General features: G+C 38.2%; 2 protein-coding genes across 4 annotated transcripts; one reads left to right on the top strand and one right to left on the bottom strand.

Annotated features, from left to right (window-relative positions):
• Nucleotides 1-603: 603 nt before the first annotated feature.
• Nucleotides 604-16,516, bottom strand: LOC117296097. The gene is made up of 6 exons (XM_033778968.1): nucleotides 16,507-16,516; nucleotides 15,793-15,891; nucleotides 4,653-5,468; nucleotides 2,897-2,995; nucleotides 1,536-1,698; nucleotides 604-885 (listed from the first exon to the last, which is right to left on the bottom strand). Exons 1-5 carry the CDS (start codon nucleotides 16,514-16,516, stop codon nucleotides 1,538-1,540), a joined length of 1,185 nt encoding a protein of 394 aa, XP_033634859.1. The 3' UTR covers nucleotides 604-885; nucleotides 1,536-1,537.
• A 325-nt stretch (nucleotides 16,517-16,841) lies between these two features.
• LOC117296084 (dextranase-like) lies at nucleotides 16,842-23,313 on the top strand. 3 transcript variants are annotated; one of them, XM_033778957.1, is made up of 5 exons: nucleotides 16,842-16,997; nucleotides 17,109-17,927; nucleotides 19,082-19,588; nucleotides 20,633-20,795; nucleotides 21,528-23,313. In XM_033778957.1, exons 1-4 carry the CDS (start codon nucleotides 16,892-16,894, stop codon nucleotides 20,788-20,790), a joined length of 1,590 nt encoding a protein of 529 aa, XP_033634848.1. In that variant the 5' UTR covers nucleotides 16,842-16,891; the 3' UTR covers nucleotides 20,791-20,795; nucleotides 21,528-23,313. The 3 variants fall into 3 exon arrangements, with proteins under 3 accessions (XP_033634848.1, XP_033634849.1, XP_033634847.1); XM_033778958.1 differs by lacking the exon at nucleotides 21,528-23,313 and adding an exon at nucleotides 21,259-21,351 and having other exon boundaries at nucleotides 20,645-20,793; XM_033778956.1 differs by lacking the exon at nucleotides 21,528-23,313 and adding an exon at nucleotides 21,259-21,351 and having other exon boundaries at nucleotides 20,633-20,793.
• Nucleotides 23,314-23,620: the final 307 nt, after the last annotated feature.

The following is a 23,620-nucleotide window of genomic DNA, read 5'->3' as shown; positions in this document are numbered from 1 at the left end:
GACCATTTAGAATGTATCAACTGTCTTGGGTATTTATGAATATGTTTTATAAACTTGAGCTTAGTTTTGGTGTAACCTGAAACACATAAATGGTTCTTTTTTTAATTAAGCAACACCTTTCATGAATCCAAGCCTCTTTCCACCATTTACGCCATTCCCCTTATCCACTCAGCATATAAGGTTTCCTTTCAGCTATTAATGCAATTTATTTCATTTGTGTGCACAACTGATTTTGTTTTTCTCATTTTGAGGAACGGTGGACACAATACTATAAACACGATTAGGTTTGGGTAGATTTGTCTGTGCAAGCGTATACTCAATACCTCAAAAAGACTAATGTTTATATAGGCCAATATACTAGAGATTCTGTCACTCGCGTAAAATTAACATAGGCGCTTTTCTAAACCACGCTTCGGTTCCAGATTCGGCTCAGGCTAGCTTGGCCTTGCGGTTGTTTTGAAATGGGAGACTTTGTGACGCTTGGTGGCAGCAGAAGTACCAGGTAAAATCCGTTGTTCTCGGTCATGTGCGCAAGCTTAGAACTACGTAAACAATGGAAATTTACCTGGTAAGTCTGCTGCTACCTAGCGTCCAAAAGTCGCGCTCAGGGCTTCAGGCGAGACGGGGCCTGAAGCCGAATCCAAAGCCGAAGCCGTGGTTTCGAAAAGGGCCATAGACTGAAGGAGGTTGGTTTAAATGGGGGCTTCATCGGAAGAAATGTGTATACACAGTTCGCCGTATTGGGGGGGGGGGTAAAATCTCCTACGTCACTGGATCATTGAAAAGAGGACTATTCTTCATCAATATAGTGTTGAAGCCATAGCCATAACTGTAGCCGAAGTCACTCGACTCGGACACGGCGTTTGAGGAGGTTTTACTCGTGCACTGTGTAAAAAATGACATGAAATTAAACACATTGAGAAATGTCAATCTACGTAAGTTGTACGAAAGGCAATATCAACACAAAGGCATTGGCTTTACAATTTCAACAATAAACTTAATAAAAAGTTTTTCCGAATTGAATCCCCCCCCCCTCCCCCGACATCCATTCAGCTGGTTGACATCCAATCAACTGGTTCATTCAAGCGATTTTGGAGGTAAAAATACATGTAAACAAGTTGGCGTTCTGGCCCAATTTACACAGAGGCTGGGGCCTTTCACACGAATGAAACGAAGGCCACCACAACCTGTTTTGTTTGTTAAACAAGTCCCGCTGCCAAAACATAGGATTCGAACTGCCTCTAGCTACCGGGCAACCTCGGTAGTCTAATTGGTAAGACACTGCTCTAGAATCCAAGGGTACACATCGGTGTATGGGTAAAAACCAAAGATAATATTCTTTGTCCCCGATGCAAATTTAACATCTATTATTATAGTGCAAAAGTTTGTTTGATTTTGTAGGCATATAACGCCGCGTCAAGTAATAAAAACAAAAACACGTACACTCGACGAACATACACAGAGATCATCAATAACTTTTCAAATCATCAATAACAAATACTTTTTCTTCAATTCCAAAAATAACCTTAACTCACCATTAATTTTGTGCGGCTGTTACAATATTTTTGGTCATTAAATGTTTGTAGACAAAGACCAGTCCAATCACCGCGCCGATTGCAACGACGGGAACAATCACACCAACAACAATCTTAATTGCGTCATTTCTTGGTAGATTCGTTGCTTCCACTGAAACAAAACCTCAACAATGAAAGAAATGAAAAGAATGAGAACAGGTTAAAGGAAAAGTTTAATTAGAGGCTTTAATCAAAAGAGAAAAAACATTTTGGCTACAAGCATGCAGCAGCTTTTGATTTTGCTATCTTCGGTTTGTTTGATAATAATTATTTCCCATCCCCCCCCCCTGGATCCGTCATCTGGTGGTTTTGATATGATTTCATGTTTTGTTTAATGTTTTTAAATTGTCACTTTTATATCATTTTTAAAAGTAGATTGCTTTTCGATTGTGATTAAGATCGCTTTGTTGTAGTCATCCTCTTTTAGTTTCTTTTTAAACTTGATCGTGTTTAAAGCCTGAAAAAATAAAAACTCGATCAACCCAAATGTTTTTGAAGCAACTGGTACTTCGGTAATTTTGAATTGTGTTTGTGATTGCCTTTAGAGTATAAGCGTCGTGGCCAAACGGTTAAGAGCACCGAATTCAACCTCTGGTGCATGTTTCTGATCAGCAGAGTGTGGGTTTGAATCCCTAGCCGTGGCACGTGGGTCCTTAAGCAAGACACTCTTAACCATTGCTTCGTCCTTCGGATGGGACGTGAAGCCGTTTGTCCCATGTCTTTTGTAACACATGTAGTAGAACCCAGTGTTCCTGGCTGTGGCTGCTGTATGCGCCGTAGCACCTTGAAACCCTCTTAAGGTGCAACACTTTTATAAAGTCTCAGAATTCATAACTTCATAACCCTTCTATCTGTAAAATAAATCATATGTATCACTCTTAAATCTAAAGAGTTGAATCCAACACTTGCACGAGTTCGGTGAGTGACTACACTTTGAAAGTGTTGGATCCAGCGTTTTGTTGGTTAAATCTAACATTTTAAATTTTGATCCAACGCCAACGCAAAAAGGGTCAATTCAACAATTAATTTTTTATTTCAACACTTCCCAAAAAAAATTCCTTTGAATTGTTGGATCGGCTTTTTAATCGTTAAACTGTTGACCGAATACTTTAAAATGCTGAATTTAACATATAATATAAAATGCTGGATTCAACACTTTCAAAGTGTAGTCACTCACCGAACTCATGCAAGTGTTGGATTCAACTCTTTAGTTTAGTGTATACTAAGCTCTTTGAGTATCTTTTTTGATAGATACGCATGCTCTATCTAAAACGTTCATTTATTTATCATTATAATAAGACAAGACCTTTAGTTGTACACACCTTCAGCTGTGGTACTGGCAGACGTAGTTTGTGTGGTTGGATCCTCGGTAGTGACGGAGACATCGCAGCTCATGTTTACTACCTGGTTGGCTGCAAGCGCTGTTTAAATCACGAGTCAATGAGATATTTTAAAAGTCATTACCAAACGGTGAATAAAACATACATTAATTGTCATTTTAGTTGCCTCAAAACATTTGAATCTGAGAAACGATTCATGTTGGAACCTGAGATGTATAGTTATGTATTTGTTACACTATTTGCCTTTTATTGTGTAATTGTTGATATTTTTGTTGATGTACTTTGACTCTTTCAGCTACTACACTGTTCATTTAAACATATACCAATATGAAAAAAACAAAAACAAAAACTTTATTTGATTATAAAAAATAAACCTTTCTTAAAAGGGTTTGTTCGCGAATGCTGCGGTCAGAGATACGGTTTGTGACCGCTGGAATTTCGCCAAACATGAATGGATTCGATATTCTTGTGACAATAACATGACAGTTTTTGTATTAAAGGAAACGTTGCCTTGGATCGGTCAAGTTGGTCTTTGAAAAGCGTTTTGTAACCGTTTGTTATAAAATGCATATGGTTAGAAAGATGTTGTAAAAGTAGAATACAATGATCTACACAAATATGCCTCGAAATTGCGTGGTTTTCTTTTACCTCGTCCAATAACACGGTCGGCTACTTATGGGAGTCAAAATTTTTCCCATAAAAGGCCGACCGTGATAGTTCGCGACGTAAAAAGAAAACCGTGCAATTTTGAGTGATACTTGTGTGGATCGTTATATTCTACTTTTAAAGGCAGTGGACACTATTGGTAATTACTCACAATAATTATTAGCGTAAAACCTTTCTTGGTGACGAGTAATGGGGAGAGGTTGATGGTATAAAACATTGTGAGAAATGGCTCCCTCTGAAGTGCCATAGTTTTCGAGAAAGAAGTAATTTTCCATGAATTTAATTTCGAGACCTCAAGTTTAGAATTTGAGGTCTCGAACTCAACTATCTAAACGCAGACAACTTGTTGTGACAAGGGTATTTTTTCTTTCGTTATTATCTCGCAAGTTCGATGACCGATTGAGCTCAAATTTTCACAGGTTTGTTATTTTATGCATATGTTGAGATACACCAACTGTAAAGGCTAGTCTTTGACAGTTACCAATAGTGTCCACTGCCTTTAAAACATCTTTCTAAACATATGCATTTCATAACCAACGGTTTCAAACGCTTTTTGTAGACCAACTCGTCCGATCCAAGGCAACGTGTGCCTTTAAGTGTGTTTTCAGCAACACAGCTAAAATGTTCATATTTTACTTGTAGTGTTTCTTTCTACCTACATCAGCATAAAACACGACTCAAGCCAATCTATGCCCAACCATTGAAGGCACTATTGGTAATTACTCAAAATAATTGTTAGCATAAAATATCACCATGGTAACGAGCAATGGAGAGCTTTTGGGAGTATTATCAGTGTTAGAAACGGCTCCCTCAGAAGTAACGTAGTTTTCGAGAATGAAAACATTTCCACTAAAATATTTGAATTTGATTTCGAGACTTCAGAATTAGATTTTGAGGTCTCGAAATAAAGCATCCGAAAGCCAAAATGTCGAATGTCAAGGCTGTTGTTTCTTCCGTTTGTTACTTTGTGCATAATGTTGAGGTACACCAAGTGAGAAGACTGGTCTATTTCCAGTGTTATTAAGGATCCATAATGAAGGGTTTGCTTTATTAAATCGAAAATGTTACTTACTCTGGTTGGTTTCACAGCGATCCACGAGAACATTCTTGCAAGGGAAAACCTGTTCAATGAGATTGTACAGCCGTGGATCGTAGTCCATCAATGCGTCTCGCGTACAGATGTGGTTATGTACGCCGTCCTGAAACGAGGTACACGTCTGAACGTTGAAGAATGACTGCACCCCTTCTGCGAAATATTCTGTTATCTTGCTGATGGCATACGTATTGGGAAACAGATTGCCCTCTTTGGCCATGGTGTAGATACTTGCCAAGGTTTCGGAAAAAGATGGGTCTATTTTGTCCAGGGAGATGCGGTGAATTGAGTGTGCGAATTCATGGACAAGGACATCCTCCAAATACCAGAGATCTTGTAAGAAACGACACAAAAGATTCTCTTCTGCGTTCGTGGTTATTGGAATGCTAGGTATACCGCCTAACCCACGAGCCCGGCTATCGTAATAATCACTGTCCAGGTGGCTATGTTCCGGTATTTCAGTTGTGCGTTCAGATTGAGCAATCACCCCAACCCGGCCGTACTGGTCAAACATGGAATCCCTAATGTCCTTACGATCCGCTAAGAGAAATCGTACCGTGTAGCAAGCACGGATCACGGCCGCATCCCCGCAATTATCAGATGATATGATGGGGATACCATAGGCGTGGGTGTACTTCTGGTAGAACGGGTCCAAGGGAAACTCGGCACGGATATCATCGGGTAGCGGGATGACCGTCTCGCAGGCCCAGGTGTCGAGAGAATTCCCCCGTCCGGTCCTAGCCCCGCGAGGCTCACGGTGATGAACCCCGGGTTGGTGATACGCGATTTCCACATCTGAAATGGAATGAGAAATCAGTCGTTTTATTTTTTGGTTTTTTTTTCGTTGGTCCGGAATGTTTTACGATATTGAGTTACGTTATACTCTACATCTTACCAAACATATGGCTGTGGTTGATTACAGAAAGGGGCACACACTCCACGGCAGTAATAACCAAACTTACTATAAGAAAAATAATAGCAGATCTCGGAAATGAACCCATTCTGTAGCTTATGATACAAGATACCTCCGTTCAAATCATCATACATATAGACTCTGCACTGTTGATCTCACTGCTTGGTAACCGATTGCATTATTAATTGTATGGGGGGGGGTCTAACCCTTTTGCGCAGATGCAAAGGAAGTACATTTGATAGATACTATTTCACCAACCAAAGCATCCTATAAATTATGACAAACAAGATGCCTGGATAGAATTGTTATTTTTATGCTTCTGGCTCCTGGGAAATGCGTCAAAGAATTTAAAGCTAGGGAGCTATTGTTCAGAGTACTATTTGTTGGCTTGTATGGACATTTTACTTTCACGTTAGTTTTGGATCGTTGCTTCGACAACTATATTCATTCATTCATTCACATTTATTTCAATGCTGCCATGCATTAAGTTACATTTGTGTATATCGTTAAAGTTACGATACATGATAATGAGTATATAATGACAAACCAGAGATAAAATAAAAACAATAACAATTTACACGGAAGTTGAATAAATAATCGCAGACAGGACAACATTTAGGCATAGGGTGAAGCAAAAGCTTTTGTTCCCGTACCTACGGACAGACAAGAAACAAACAAACAAATAAACACACCAACAGACTATCACAACACTGACTTACATAGAAACATGATACATGTAGGTACAAAGACAAAACATCATCCGGAAAATATATCATAACTTTACATTCAAAACTAAGAATTAAAGAACTGTGCTTTAATTTTTTTAGCAAAATTTGACAAAGTAGGTGAAGATTTTAACGAATCGCTGAGACTATTCCAATATGTAGTACCACGTTGGACAAGACTATTTCTAAACAATGATGTTCTGTTAAAACGGACATAAAGTTTTTTGTTACGAGTACTTCGAGTATCATAAGAATGAATATTTGAAGTTAATGTAAAGAAAGAGTTAAAACAAGAAGGTAATGCATTATGGTTGTATTTATACATAAATTTACCTAAATTAAGGCAATAAAGATCATTTAATTTTAGAAGTTTAAATTGTTTAAAAAGTGGGGCTGAATGATCACGATAACCAGCATTAGAAATTATGCGAACAGCCCGCTTTTGCAAAGTAAATAGTCTCTCACACCGAGTTGAAGAACCACCCCATATGAGAATGCAGTAGTTTAAATACGGCAGAACAAAAGAATTATAGATGGTCAATAAAATATTACTAGGTAAGAAAAACTTTAAACGATTCATTATACCCACATTTTTTGATAATTTACTTGATACATCATTGATATGATATTTCCAAGTTAGATGTTCATCAATATATATACCTAAGAATTTCGTAACTTTCACTTGATTCAAACTGATACCATTTAGAACTAAGGGAATAGATTGAGTATATTTATATTGATTTGCACAAAATATAACATAATTAGATTTTAGGACATTAATACATAACTTATTGGCTAAAAGCCAAGTACTTATTTTTTGAAGTTCCAAATTAAGGTTCTGAATCGCGGCATCTACATTATTATGACTGTATAATAAACTTGTGTCATCTGCAAATAAGCAAAATGAAATAATATCAGATGAGTTACAAATGTCATTGATGTAAATAATAAAAAGTAAGGGACCCAACACAGAACCTTGAGGAACACCACAAGAAATAAGTTGATCAATAGAATTGACAGCATTATACGAAACAAATTGTTTTCTATTTGATAAGTAACTTTTGAACAAGTCCAATGCTATTCCACGGATACCGTAGTGTTCTAATTTACGAAGCAAGATTTCATGATTAACCGTGTCGAAAGCCTTGGACAAGTCCAAAAATATACCAACAGAGATGTTCTTATCATCAATAGCTTGTGATAATTTATTAACTACATACGTAATTGCTAGGTCAGTTGAGCGATTTTCTCTGAATCCAAATTGTGATTCAGACAGAATATTGTTTTTGCTTATAAAAGAGTTTAATCTAGAATATATTAACTTTTCATAAGTTTTTGAGAAAATAGATACTACTGTTATGGGCCTATAATTGTTAATATCATGCTTCTTGCCCTTCTTATGTATTGGTGTAACTTTGCCTATTTTTAGCCCGTCAGGAAAAATTCCTAAAGCTAAAGACATATTGAAAAGCTCAGCTAATGGCTTCGCTAGTGAGTAACTAGCCTGTTTAATAACAAAAGAATTTAAACCGTCACAGCCAGACGCTTTACCATGAGGAATGTTGTTAAGAATATCCACTATTTCCTCTTGCGTAATGGGCGTCAAGAAAAGAGAATGTGAACATCTGTTATTCAGAAAAGATTCAAACGCTGTATTACACAATGGGAGGTTACTGGCAAGCCTGGTGCCAATGTTGACAAAGTAATCACTAAATGAATCGGCAATTTCTTTGTTATCATCTATTCTCTTTTCGTCCTGAATAAAATACGAGGGGTTTGCTTTTTGCCTGTTCTTATTTAATAATGAATTGATGAGCTTCCATGTACCTTTCACATTGCCTTTTTCTTGGTTGAATTTTTTACTCAAGTAATTTTCTTTGATATTCTAATTAAAGAATATAACTTGTTTTTGTATACAGTATAACAAGATTTATTTTGTAAAGTAGGGTTTTTAAGAAATTTTTTATACAGGTAATTTTTCCTTCTTATGGAATTATAAATACCATCCGATAGCCATGGAGACTTATATTTATCATAACGGCATTTGATTTCTTGAACAGGGAAATTTTTGTCATACAATGTTTGTACATGCTCTAGGAAAGTATTGTATATATCATGAATATCATTTGGAGACTTTAAAAAATTCCAATCAGTCTCATTTAGATCATCATTAAAGCATTTTACGTTATTCATGTTAAAATCACGTCTGACATATTTTCGTTCACCCTGATTTTTTTCTTTAAATTGATCAATAATAAGAAATACAGGTAAATGGTCACTTATGTCGGTTACTAAAATACCAGCAGAATGGTTCAGAAAATCATTTGTTAATATATTGTCAATTAAGGTTGAACTATAACTTGTAATTCTTGTTGGTTTGCTTATGGTGGGATAGAACGAATGAGAAGAAAGAACATTGATAAAGTTTTTTACAGTATTATCAGTATCATACTGGAGTAAATTGATATTGAAATCGCCCATAATATAACACTTTTTATTCTCAGCATTAACATGACCTAATATTTTATTGACTTGATCTGTAAAATTCTCACATGAAGCACAGGGTGGTTTGTATACAATTCCAATAATAACATTTACCCTGTGAGTATTAACAAGTTCAATAAAACAAGACTCAATTTCAGAATCATTGACAGATAAATCGTTACGAATACTATATCCAAGATCTTGTTTTATATAAAGTGCTACCCCACCACCTCTTTTATTTTGTCTACAAATACCTTCAATTGTGTAATTTTGAATTTGAATCAGTGGATCCTGAATATCCTTTAGCCACGTTTCAGATATCCCAATAACCGAGAAACAGTTTTCCAATAGATTTAGATAATTAACAATATTTGAAATATTTTTGGGTAAACTCCGAGCGTTAATATGTAATAACTTACTATCAGTGTTACTCCTGAAGTTATCAAGGAATTGATCTTGGTCATAATAATCACAGCCAATATCAGGGGCTTCAAAATTTAGATCTGGATCTATGCTAGTATTTGTTTGATTCATTTAAAACTTGAAGCAGCATAACATTACACTTTTTTCAATATGTTGAATATAATTAGAAACCATTTTGAGTAAATGAGGGAGACATAATTATGATGTTTTGTCTTATACCTGAACACATAAACATTCACAAACATAACATGGAACAAAAAACACAAAAAACAAGATACAAAACAGTTTACAAACACTGATACTAAATTATGAATACAGAAGTTAAACATAAACACAAGAGGGCAACGGAAACTATAAATACATAGATTTATGGATTGACACCTATCTAGCAAAGACAGTACTGCTACCAAAGTTGAAAAAGTAAAGTTTAAAGACCACCGGTTGGTTACAACAGAAGTAGGATTAGTAAGTCAGACTGGGGAATTTACTTTGGAACATGTTTTTTGAACATGTTTTTGGCCATTGATGTAAAGTTGGCCATTTCGAACGTTTGGTTTCTTGCCTTCTTGAAACGCCTTTCTCATAACATCTTTCAGGCTTCTCTTCTATGCATGGAGCTTAGCTTCCAAGGGTAGTACGTGACATGTTTTGGTGTTAAAGGCACTGCACACGTTTGGTAATTACTCAAAATATATACTAGCATGCAACCTATTGGTAACGAGCAACGGAGAGGTTTTGATAGTATATGAGAAACCACTCTCTCTGAAGTAACGTAGTTTTTTGAGAAAGAGGTAATTTCTCACTAAAATAACAAAAGGCTTCTGGCCAGAAGCCTTTTATTCCCATCTGAAAGCATACTATTTTGTACAACAAGAGTGTTTTCCTTTCGTTATTTTCTTGCAACTTCAATGACAAATTCAGTCCAAATTTTCACAGGCTTGTTATTTAATGCACATTTCGGGATAAACCAAGTGAGAATACTGGGCCCAATTTCATGGCTCTGCTTACCGCCGAATTATGCGCTTACGATCGCGAATCCCCGCTTACGTGCAAGCGCCGAATTTCTGCGCTAGCCTTGTATGCCTAGAATGCATAGTAACGGGGCGTACGCACGCGCAGAAGCCCAAATTCGCCGCTAACCCGTAAAATACACTTGCCGTAAGCACATAATTCCCTGCTTCCGTAAGCGCCGATTCTGTGCGAACGGTAAGCAGTGAAATTGGGCCCTGGTCGTTGACAATTACCACGCCGCGGTCATCGAGAGTGTGTACACATCTGCCACACCGGCACTGCTATAAGACTAGCTAGCAGAGATGAAGCCGGTGTCCCAGGTGACTCTGTCCGCCGGAGATTCGGTCCCTTTACGGAAAAATAACGTGGGCTTGAGGAGGATTCAAAAGAGGGCGCTATCAAAAAGGTTTGTACAACGGGTGCGTTCGTTTAGCTTCCCTGGGTCAACCCCGACGTGCGGCGGTTTTTTTTTCCAGGACGAACGTGTACAGATAACTACCCACGTTCGTCCTAGAAAAAAAAACTGCCACGCACCGGGGTAGACCCAGGGGAGCTAAACGAACGCACCCAATGTTTGCCAAGACGGAGAGCACACCTTGTAGCTTACTCCAATGGGGATGTGCTGACCGACAGTTTCTGACCAATTAGCGTAGATGGAACAATAGCCCAATTGCGTGTCTATAAGGTTTGCGCGTCATCACGAACCCACCTCGATCTGAAATGCGCGTACGAACGTTACGTGTACGAGGATGGCAAAGTCTGCTAGGGTGTGTTATAAAACAAATATTCACTGCTATTACTCGGTGCCCGAGGAGGATTGGTTCTGCCCCCGCTGCCGCCCTACTACATGTCCTGGTTATCCCGCCGCCTCGGGAAAACAGAACCATAGCACTCGAAGCAGTCAGTTGTTGTATACTTCGTCATCTCGGCTGATAGAGCCAAGACTGTATTGCTGTGTGACAGAGTCTGTATACTTCACCGACAGTCGGTTTCATTTTGTGGGGCAATAATAATATACAGCTACAATTTAAGCCTTTTTATGATGTATTTAGTGGGTACTTTTATAGGGAAAGTAAAACTAACGAGTCTCATCAATGAATGAACTCTTCCAAGTTCAAATGATGTGTGATTCGTACGTTGGGCAGCTATACATTGTACCGAAAACCCTGCATGACTCGCGCTTATACGACCGCTGGTTACCGATTCGGATACGGCGCGGCGCGGCGTTTCTCACACACATTGAAGGCAGTGGACACTATTGGTAATTACTCAAAATAATTGTTAGCATAAAACCTTACTTGGTAACGAGTAATGGGGAGAGGTGTGGAAACGGCTCCCTCTGAAGTAACGTAGTTTTCGAGAAAGAAGTAATTTTTCACGAATTTGATTTCGAGACCTCAAGTTTAGAATTTGATGTCTCGAAATCAAGCATCTGAAAGCACACAACTTCGTGTGACAAGGGTGTTTTTTTTCTTTCGTAGTTATCAATATGTGAGAAAAAAGTTCCCTCTGAAGTAACGTAGTTTTCGAGAAAGAAGTAATTTTCCATGTATTTGATTTCGAGACCTCATGTCTCAAAATCAAACATCTGAAAGAACATAATTTCGTGTGACAAGGGTGTTTTTTCTTTCATTGTTATCTCCCAACCCCGACGACCAATCGAGCTCAAATTTTCACAGGTTTGTTATTTTATGTATATGTTGAGGTACACCAAGTGGGAAGACTGGTCTTTGACAATTACCAATAGTGTCCACTGTCTTTAAGAGGCATCTCTTAGCGTGGGTCATCTTGGTGAGCACGACAAGATAATATTTACAACAAACTTCCTGTGTGGAGACTGCCTGGAATGTTTCAACTGTATATGCTTCGTGTAGCATGGCCGCCCGTACACGCTATACTTAAAGACAATGTTAGCCTTTAGTCAAGGCGCACGCGACACCCCCGGATGTTGAACGACCGAGACATCAAGAAACGAAAAAAGACCGGCGCGAGCGGCGGAAGCACCTTAAAGACAGTGGACACTATTGGTAAATGTCAAAGACCAGTCTTCTCACTTGGTGTATCTCAATATATGCATAAAATAACAAACCTGTGAAAATTTGAGCTCGATCGGTCGTCGGAGTTGCGAGATAACTATGAAAAAAAAAACCCTTGTCACACGAAGTTGTGCGCTTTCAGATGGTTGATTTCGAGGGAGTTGTTTCTCACAATGTTTTATACCATCAACCTCTCCCCATTACTTGTCACCAAGAAAGGTTTAATATGGCAACAATTATTTTGAGTAATTACCAATGGTGTCCACTGCCTTTAAAGATCACACACCGCGTGCATGCCCCTGTCCCAGGAAATTCTGTCCGCCGGAGATTCGGTCCCGATCCCCCAATGGGAAATTAACATGGGCTGAGGAGGATGATTCAGAAGAGGGCGCTATCAGAAGTAGTTTGTACACAGTTTGCCATAAGGGGGACAGAATCTCCTGACACACCCTGTGATCCATATACACGTCGTCAATACACACAGATTCTTGGTTGCTAATGGATAATGGCGCGCTAAAAGGTCACTTGCATAATTTGCATATAATAAATAACGGATTTGGGTTAAAGCGCCTCCGCGCTGGTCTTTTTTCGAGCATGTGCCTTGTGTGCCCCCCCCCATACGATAAAATCATAAAGGCTGATTCCACAGAGGGCGCTATCAGACGAAGTACCTACACAATTTGTAGACTGGGCCCCTGTCTTTATCCGCAGGGATAACGGCCTCGAAGAATGACGTGAGACGTTCAGGCTACACATTTCGCTGCTTGGGTGACATAGTTTGCTGTCACACACCGGCGTGTCAACCAAAATTGTGTCAACTGGGAAAGGGTATCAAGTGTTGGGAGGGGCTATTATATTATAAGCCTTTTCAAAACCAATTTTTCTTCCCGTCTCGTATGGCTGACGGCTTGGGCTTAATGGTTCCTGTATGTAATGGTAGACTCGTTAACAAGTTGTTACACGTACTTTGTTGCGATGATAGCGTTCCGACTATCTCCGTGCTTCTCGTAACGCTGGCAATTTTCTCGCGAGATTGTTGGCCCCTGTAAGACTACTGGCAGTCGGTAGACAGAAACCTCTCGCGAGAAAAGTGATCTCGCGAGAGCAGTCTTCGATTCTCCTCAACATATGCATAAAATAACAAACGTGTAAAAATTTGGACTCATTTTTGGTCGTCGAAGTTGCGAGAGAATAATGGAAGAAGAAAAAAAACACCCTTGTCGCACAAGTTGTGTGCTTCCAGATGCCTTGAATTCGAGACCTTAAATAAGGTCTCTTGTTCAATTTAATTGTTATTTTATTGAAAGAATTACTTCTTTCTCAAAAACTACTATACTTCAGAGGGATCCGTTTCTCACGATGTTACGCCTCTCTATTATATTTATAGTTATTACCAATAGCGCCCTTTGCATTTGCTCTATCACCGCGACTCGACTGTCACCGCATGACATTATTTTAAAGACTTGTTCACAAGTCTATAATAAATAGGACATCTAGAACGGCGCCGTCTAGACTGCGTTTAATGGCATTGAAAGTATACACTGTGAACGGTTGTCGTATTGACAGCACGTGTATACATTGATTAATAACTAAAGCTGGAAATAATTTTTAAGGAACATTAGAGAATTGTTTTTTTGCTAACAAAACAGTTGCTGACAATGTAAGCACTTTGAAGTCACCTGGACATGGTATTTTGTCAAAATAAAGCTTTTGTCACTAAAATATGTGTTTTGATGAGTGGAATATGAATAAACAATTAACTAAGGTTTCCAAAAATTATTTTCCATGTTATTTACAAATTTTAAAAAAGCCCGACCCGAAAGGGCGCTGTTCGTGACGTCAATCGAGGCGCGGTGAATCGCATGCAGTGTCAACACAGCATAGTGACGCTTGGCGCAAGCTAAAAACATGCCCTAAAAGTTGAAAAATACCTGATTTTTTTTACGTTAGGCAAATGCTCCTTTAGGTTCGTTACGTCTTTCATGTACCTTCTTCGACTTCCCCACTAGCTGGAAAAATTATTGGGATGGCGTCAACTTTTCTCTTCATGACAAAATGTGTAGTGTATTCCGGATTCTCGAAGCACGACGGCTCGAAGTGTTTGGCGCACAGCGCTGAAAAAGACGTCGGACCGGACAACTTGGCAAACTGACACCATCTTTAGTTGCTTTGCTGCATCCAGCAGCAATACACCTGGTCGACATTGCCGGGTAAATGCAAGAAAAAAACTTTTTCAAAACGTACGAACCCACGACTAGGACTTGAATGTACTTGCACGTACGTGGGTTCGATGTTCGATCGAGGCAAAGTCTTCCTCGATTGACGTCACAAAAGGGGTAGGCGGAGTCACCCCCTGCACAACTTTATTTAATTTTTTAAACATATAAATCGTCAAAAACAATTACTCAAAAAATTATTTTATTGTTCAGGAACATATACTCTAATGTTTGAAGGAAAAAATAAATCTATTTGCAGGTGCCTTTAATAGTTATCCACCATATACATCAACTGACAAACCTGTAGAAGTTTGAGATCGATCGGGTCACGATTGGGTCACGAGAAAATAGTGGGGGAAAAAAAACGATTATACATTTAGCATGACACATCGACTTAAAAGAATGAGCGATAAACTTCAAACGGGAACTTAGTTTCCATATTAAGTTCTCATTAAATATGAAATTTCAGCCATAAATATTTCAAGTGATGTTTTCGACTATCATTAGAACGTAGTTTCAGTTAATTTCTTTCTTTCTTACTGATTCTATAATGATCCTTTAAATTTCAAGAGTCATCTTTATGTTGTCTCTTTAAATATTGATACAGATTGATGGCGAAGTAGGTGTTTGTTGTGGTACAGAAAAAAAGCTCGTGCGTAAAAGCAAACCCCATTCATTGACGTCATCCTATAACGTAATAATAAAACTGTTTCCCGTAACCATAAACACTGCTCAACGTAATTATAAACACTGTTTCACGTAACCATAAACATTGCTTAACGTAATTGTAAACACTGTTTCACGCAACCATAATTACTGTTCAACGTAACTATAAACAATGTTCACGTAACCATAAACACCGCTAAGCGTAATCATAAATACTGATTAACGTAACCATAGACACTGCTTAAAGGCACTGGCTCTATTGGTAATTTCTCAAAATAATTTTTAGCATAACACCTTACTTGGTAACGAGTAATGGGGAGCTGTTGATGGCATACAAACTTTGTGAGAAACGGTTCTCTCTGAAGAAACGTTAGTTTTCGAGAGAGAAGTAACTTTCCACCGGTTTGAAGAGAAGACTAGAGTCCAGTATCTTTAACGTGACCATAAACACTGCCTAAAACGTTAATTTGCAGCACAAGTTGTAAGCAGTAATTGGCGCATCAATGTTATTAGTAAGTAGTAATTGACAAATCAATGTTATATTATGAACGTGCTCACGTGCTTGGCAATCTTTTTTTGATCGTTTTTGCAAAACATGTTTTGCTTACGCCTGTTTTTTCTGCTTAATAGCGGAAAAATGCTTACCAGTAAATATCTGTCTCCAAACAGCATTTGGCTCGGCTTCATTTCCGCTAAGTAACGTTTTCTTTTCTCCACAAAGATCTTTGGACTTGAACATGACCCCTGGAGTCCGTCAATTAGGGACATAAATGGCAATCTAAAAATGAATTGACATACAGAAAATCAGCCATATAAAAAACTGCATATCATTTGCATTTAAAGGGAAGGTACACGTTTTGGTAATTTCTCAAAACAAATATTAACTTAAAAACTGACTTGGTAACGAGCATTTGATAGCTGTTGATAGTATAAAACATGATGGGAAACTACTCCCTCTGAAGTAATGTAGTTTTTGAGAAAGAGGTTATTTCTCACTAAAATAATAAAAGACTTCCAGCTAGAAGGTTTTTATTCTTATCTGAAAGCACACAAATTCGTCCAACAAGGGTGTTTTTTCTTTCATAATTTTCTCGCAACTTCGATGACCGATTGAGCCCAAATTTTCATAGGCTTGTTTATGTTATGCGTATGATGAGATACACAAAGTGAGAAGACTGGTCTTTGACAATTACCAATAGTGTACATTCCCTTTAAATAAAACAAGTGCTTGTGTACCGATACCTTTCAAGCAAAGGATGAGGAATTGAAACCAACTTGTACACACACTCGATGACCGCGCCTTGTCACCATTCTGTGCGATATCATAAAACATGTCATGTACTCCCAATAAAGCTTTACCTCCATGCATCGCTGTAGTTGTAGAAGCAACGATCCAAAACTAACATGAAAAGAAAAATACCATAAAGACCAACACCAAGAAAGTCTGAACAGTGGTTCAATAGCTTTAATTTTGCCTGTCACAGATCGGTCACAGAATCATAAAAAAAAAACAATTCCATCTATCTTGTTTGTCATTTATAGCTTTTCCATGTGTATGAAAATAATGGTATCGATTAAATTTACTTCTTTTGCACCTGCGCAATGGCATAGAGGAAACCCCCCCCCCCCCCGCGCCCTTAAAAGTTATAAATGCAGTCAGTTGCCGAGCAGCGAGATCGTCAGTGCAGGATCTGTATTATGTATGATGATTTGAACGGAGGTATCTTGTATCATAAGCTACAGAATGGGTTCATTTCCGAGATCTACTATTGTTTTTCTTTTAGTAAGTTTGGTTATTACTGCCGTGGAGTGTGTGCCCCTTTCTGTATTCAACCACAGCCATATATTTGGTAAGATGTAGGGTGTAACGTGACTCAATATCCGTAACAACATTCACTGCATTTTCAATCAAGCAAAACATATTTTTTTTTACAAAATGACTGTTTCTCATTCCATTTCAGATGTGGACATCGCGTATCAGCAGCCCGGGGTTCACCACCGTGAGCCTCGCGAGGCTAAGACCGGCCGGGGGAATTCTCTCGACACCTGGGCCTGCGAGACGGTCATCCCGCTACCCGATGATATCCGTGCCGAGTTTCCCTTGGACCCGTTCTACCAGAAGTACACCCACGCCTATGGTATCCCCATCATATCATCTGATAATTGCGGGGATGCGGCCGTGATTCGTGCTTGCTACACAGTAAGATTTCTCTTAGCGGATCGTAAGGACATTAGGGATTCCATGTTTGACCAGTACGGCCGGGTTGGGGTGATTGCTAAATCGGAACGCACAACTGAAATACCGGAACACAGCCACATGGACAGTGATGTCATTGATGACCGGGCTCGTGGGTTGGGTGGTGTGCCAAACATTCCCATAACAACAAACGCAGAAGAGAATCTCGTTTGTGGAACAGTTTTCGAGGACCGATGGTCTGAAGAGGATATCCTGATTCATGAATTCGCGCATGCAATCCATCTGATCTCGCTACAAAAGATCAGCTCTACCTTCGATACTGAGTTAGGGAGCGCTTACACCATGGCCAAGACGAGCACTCTGTGGCAAGATACCTACGCCATCTCAAAGGTGACAGAGTATTTTGCAGAAGGTGTCCAGGCATTCTTCAACGTCCAGGTGTGTCGGAGTTTTACGGACTATATTCATAACACCATCTGCACGCGAGAGACACTGAAGGCGGCCGATCCACAACTTTACGAGCTTATCAGCAAAGTTTTTCCGTGCGAGAATATTGTCGTGGACCGATGTGAAACTGATCAAGGTACAAACAAATTGATATCTCCTCCAATTTATCTGTCTAAAAGATTTGTCTGCTTGTTTGTTGTGGTGTTGTTTTTATGCTTTTAAATAAACAAAAAATAACAATAAAGGGAAATTTATAAAGCGCAAAAACGATAGCAGAAATAATCCGCCTCAAGGTGCTAGGAAAGAACAACAATAAAATTCAATAAAATAAACTAGATTCATACAGAAAGCTGAGAAAGTTGAATCTTTAAAAACAACCAGTTTAAAAAGATTAGACTAACAAAAATTTAACACAATGTCAATGTCAAAAACACTGATGAAAAAAACGAACAATACTAACAGCATTTTCATCGTTTTGTTTCAAAAGTTGCCCAACTAGCTCAAGTTGCTTCTTATAAAAAGTTTATTTACTATTTATTTATTTATTTAGTCATTCAAAGGTCGTTATACAGAATACAAAAATCAGCACAAGAGCTGTATTAAATGTTGGTCCCGTGTTATAAAAATAAGAAAAAAGGAAACATTATCTAAAAAAAATAAAAAAAAAAACAGTCAGAGTAACAATATTTCCGTGCAGCGACACGCCCTATCGTTTACTATGAGGAACAAAATTATACCGGGCTCCTCCGAGTTGGTCACTTATCATAACACTACTAACTGCCATGTAGAGAGCAGAGTTGTAGTTCAGTTTTTTTTTGCTGTCGCAACTTCCTAATGGTCCACTATTCGTGTTCACAACAAATCCAGTTCCCTTCCAACGACGTATACCAAATCTTATCGTTGACACCATAAAAGACCGAAGGACTAGTACCTCAAAAGTTTATTGGACCATAAGTTTGAAACCCGTTTTGTTATAAAATGCATTTGGTTGGAAAGATATTTACAATTCGAGTATAATGATCCACACAAAAATGCATCGAAATTGCACGGTTGTCCTTTACATCGTGAACTGAGATAGCACTTACAAAATGACCGACCGTGTTAGTTCGCAAAATAGAAGGAAAACCGTGCAATTTTGAGGCATGTTTGTGTGGATCATTGTATTCTACTTTCAAACTACTTTCTAACCATATGTATTTGATAACAAATGGTTTCAAACCATTTTCCTATAATATTGCTGTAATATTAATGGTCCCTTTCCCGCATGCACTAATTTCTATTCGGCTGCAGGTTTAGCTGCAGCACAATTTCTACGCATGAACTGCGAATATGAGCCGGACATCATAAAGACAGAGAGTCCGGAACCAACTACAAGAACCGAAGCTACTGATAGCCAAGAACCAAGTCCAGGAACCGAAGCTACTGAAAGTCCGGAACCAAATCAAGGAACCGAAAGTACTGATAGTCCAGAACCAAGTCCAGGAACCGAAGCTACTGAAAGTCCGGAACCAAATCAAGGAACCGAAAGTACTGATAGTCCAGAACCAAGTCCAGGAACCGAAGCTACTGAAAGTCCGGAACCAAATCAAGGAACCGAAAGTACTGATAGTCCAGAACCAAGTCCAGGAACCGAAGCTACTGAAAGTCCGGAACCAAATCAAGGAACCGAAAGTACTGATAGTCCAGAACCAAGTCCAGGAACTGAAGCTGCTGATACCACACACGGCCTTTCTCAACAAACAGTTTCTTCTCATCCTCCAGATACACAAACTACGTCTGCAACTACCACTTCTAAAGGTTTGTACATCTTTTTTCTTATACTCTTAAGGAAAAGTCATAATTAACTGACATTTTATTACTATAACTGAGGTGATGTAGTAAAACAAGTCTCGAAAATAATTTTCGTCTCTAAAGACGACAATTGCTTCAGCATGTGAAACAAATTTTCATGGCATTGTTTTACCCATTTCTCAAAAACTACATCCCCCTCAGCAATTAATATTTTCAGGGAAGCTTTCTCCGTAACTACCAACATCGTCAAACTGTGTAAGTTTATTGTAGTGATCATTGTGTTTTGCGTTACAAAAAACACCCAAACCCAGCTTTTAAAATTGGCCTCTATTCTGCATGTGGGCAAAATCCAATGATGCATTTCTTTGCATGAAAGGGAAGGTGGCTCACTCTATTGTTAAAAATATTTGAGACGTGATGTATCGCCTTTACCGTCTCCTTGGTGACATACATTATGCCCTAATTATATTCAATGACGTATCAATGAGAAATATTGACGCGTATAGTTGCCTGCTTCATGGTAAAAATTGGGTCTCGCAGACAATGCATTGTAAAGACTTATAAAGGTATTGATCGAAGCGTCTCTACTTGGTTTTTGTGGCGGCCATAAAATAGCTTCTTTCTGAGTGGATTTGGTTGGTCATAGCCTCAAGGTATTCACAAACACAAATCAACATCAAAGAAAGACCGGTTGCTTCTAGCTGGTGCCCTTTGACACAAGTACAAATAATGGGCCTCTTTTTAAATGGACTTAAATTTGATTTTATTGTATTTTATTTGTTAACAATATTTTTGGGTTGATTTATCTATTTAAACGTGATAAAATAAAAATATAAAAAAATGGATGCCTAGGGATCAAAGCAAAGCGATCTTAATCAATCGTATTAAATGCAGTAGACACTAATGAAATCGAAAGTTGCTGTATGCTTCTAGCCAAGATGTGTGGTTTTTTAAGTTGTTTTTTTTTTGGGGGGGGATCATTTTTCAATTGGTATTAAACCTTTCTTTTTTAAACATGTTCTCGTTCTTTTCTTTCTTCTCAATGTTGAGGTTTTGTTTCAGTGGGAGCAACGAATCTGCCAAGAAATGACGCAATTAAGATTGCTGCTGGTGTGATCGTTCCCATCGTTGTAATCAGCGCGGTGATTGGACTGGTCTTTGCTCACAAATATTTCACGACCAAAATGAAAGTAACAGCCTCTTCATAAATGGTGAGTTTTGGGTTATTTTTGGTATTGAAAAAAAAGTATTGTGCCGACTTTATTGAGTGTACATGCATCGTGTATGAGTGCGAATTTGACGTGATGCGGCGTTTACAAGATCAAACAACCTTTTGCACAATTGTTGATTTAGTATTCCCTTTGTATAGTTTAACAAAGAAAAATAAGTTGTGATTGCCTTTGTTTCATTTAGTGAAAAGCCCAAATGCTCTGTGTGCATTGGGCCAGAGCACCTTAACTTGTATACGTGCAATTTTGACTCCAAAAAACGCTTGGAAACTGAAAAACGTCGTTTTTGCACTGACGGTATTGGATTTCGGGGAATCAATTTTTGAAGAAAAAATTTTATTTTAAGTTATTGATGAAATTCTGAATGCCTTTGTATTGACATTGCCTTTCGCACAATTTACGTAGATTAACATTCTTCCTTGTGTTTAATTTCATGTAATTTTACAGGAGACGATTAGAACCTCCTCAAACGCCGTGTCCCAGTCGAACGACTTACGGCTGTGGCTGTAAGAATGTGCCTCTTTCAGTGATCCGGTGTGGCAGGAGAGTCTAACCCCCCCCCCCCCCCCCCCCATTACGTACAAACTTCTTCTGATGAAGTCCTCATTTAAATCAACCTTCATCGGCCCATATTATTTTGAAGTGAGTGAAAGAACCTCCGGGAGATATTTCTCTTGGACGCCGGAATTAGCCACAAGCCTTTTTGAGATATGGCGGACACTATAGTAATCCACTGTTTGGTAATGGTGTACACATGCAAATTTACCTAAACCCAATCATGCCACTGTGTCCGCCAGGTTTGGATAACACAGTGCACAAGAATGTTGTAGGCCTACTGAACTATCTCAACAAAAACAAATGTCAATTTCACCTATGAAACAAAATGTTAATTAAATCGATGTTCACCTGGCCAATTTCAACAAACATTTTTTGTTTTGTCCACACGGCCCATTGACTTTCGTTTGCAAATGAATGTTCCTTTCAGTCAACAATCAAAATGATCGTATAAGATATTTCAATTTTATTCAGACGCAAGACTCATTCAATTTCGTTAAAGCCCGTTGTAGCATGAACCATTTAATTTCATCCATCTAGTGTAAATAGGTAGTAGAAATTCAACTAAAGAACTGTCAAAGTATAGCCTTGGATGCCCTTCAATAAAATAGAGTGACTGAAGCGAATATGAATGACAAAACGGAATAACATTTTTGCATAAAAATGGACTTCATTGCATTAATAGCTGAAAATACCCCCTAGGTTGAGTGGATTAGGGAGAAATGCGTGAATTTGAATGCGTGTTAATGAAACTGAATGAAATTTTGCTGAAATTAGAATAGAAAACCTTTAATAAACAAATGTTAATTTATCATAAATTTTAACCAAAATGTTATTAAGTTATCATAAATAAAATTTAAAAATGTTAGTTTAAAATAAATACAATGATAGAAAGAGGCTTGAATTCATGAATGCATTGAAATTCAGGAAAAAATAAGCATTTATGCCTGTCAGGGTACACCAAAACTGAGCTTAAGTTTATAACATAGATTTCAAAATATCATATATTATTAGTAGATAAAGATAATACATTGTTGCTATAACTATTTGTAAATAAGGTGAAAGCTTAAAAACAGACATTATATTTTTTTCGCATATATAAATTTACAAAGAATAATTATTGAAAACTGGCTATCTTATAAAATCAAGTCAGAATCCTGTTATTGTTTAATAATAGTGAGTCAGAAGAGAGAGAAAACATTTATCAACAACACAAACAAAGTCTGTCAAAGACTATAAAATGATGTGGTTTTCCGAAGCTTATTCCTTAAATTTCGTTTTGCATTCCCGACCGGGAAATGGGTCAAATGGTAGCCGGAATCCGGGTCAGTTCTGACCCTAGACTTGATTCAAGTCCTCCCGTTCTAGTGCGAGAGGTCACTCAGCATATCCACCGCCAAAATATAGCTATCGTGGTTCCAAGAATGGTGTGGCACAGGTTGGGGCGTTTTCTGTAAATATAAGAACTCTCACGGGATTGGGACTTGAATCAAGTCTATTCTGACCCGAAAGTGGACGCTTTATCAGCCGCAGAAAACAAACACTGAAACAAGACCTGTCTCAGCTCCCACGCCTGTGAGAGTTTACACAGTTCTTCAAGAGAGTGTGTGAAGGACACGATTTTTGTATTTTTTTCTTCTTCGGGGGAACACAACCTATTAGTTTCAATAAACCACTCATCCATAGAGACACAGCCAAAGTTTAGTAAATGAAGATCAAGTTTGTCAATAGACTAATTTACTTCGGCAATCAAATATGAACACAACATCTCTAAAAAATATCAACCTTAGTTTTGTTAATATTTTTTTACCATACTTAGAACTGCCTGTTAAGTACTGCTTTTTTGTTTTTCCACGAGTGCCTTAGTTAAAAACTACAGAATGGAACGGTATTCACTCTTATAATTAATAATGTAAATAGAATTGTTATCTTGAAAATAAATTTTGCTCAAAGCAATCGTTGAAAAGCTTTCCTAGTGTACTGTTTATGTAACTGTGACCACTGCATGGGTTGATGTCACAAAGAGTTAGGACTAGTCCTAACTAAGGACTAGTCCTAATTAAGGACTAGTCCTAGGAGATATTTAAAACGTAAGGCTGGTCCTATAAAAGCTCGAGATAAGACTAGTCTTAACTCTTTGTGAAATCTACCCCTTGTCAACCTAGCCTGTTTTAAGTGGTTTATATCTTTCGTTCAACATGTTGTTGTTTTGTTTAAACAAACGTACTTACAATTTAATTAAGTTTTCTCAGTG

Source organism: Asterias rubens, chromosome 10, assembly GCF_902459465.1.
Source record: "Asterias rubens chromosome 10, eAstRub1.3, whole genome shotgun sequence".
In the NCBI taxonomy this organism is placed as follows: Eukaryota; Metazoa; Echinodermata; class Asteroidea; order Forcipulatida; family Asteriidae; genus Asterias; species Asterias rubens.
This window is presented reverse-complemented; position numbering and strand designations above follow the sequence as displayed.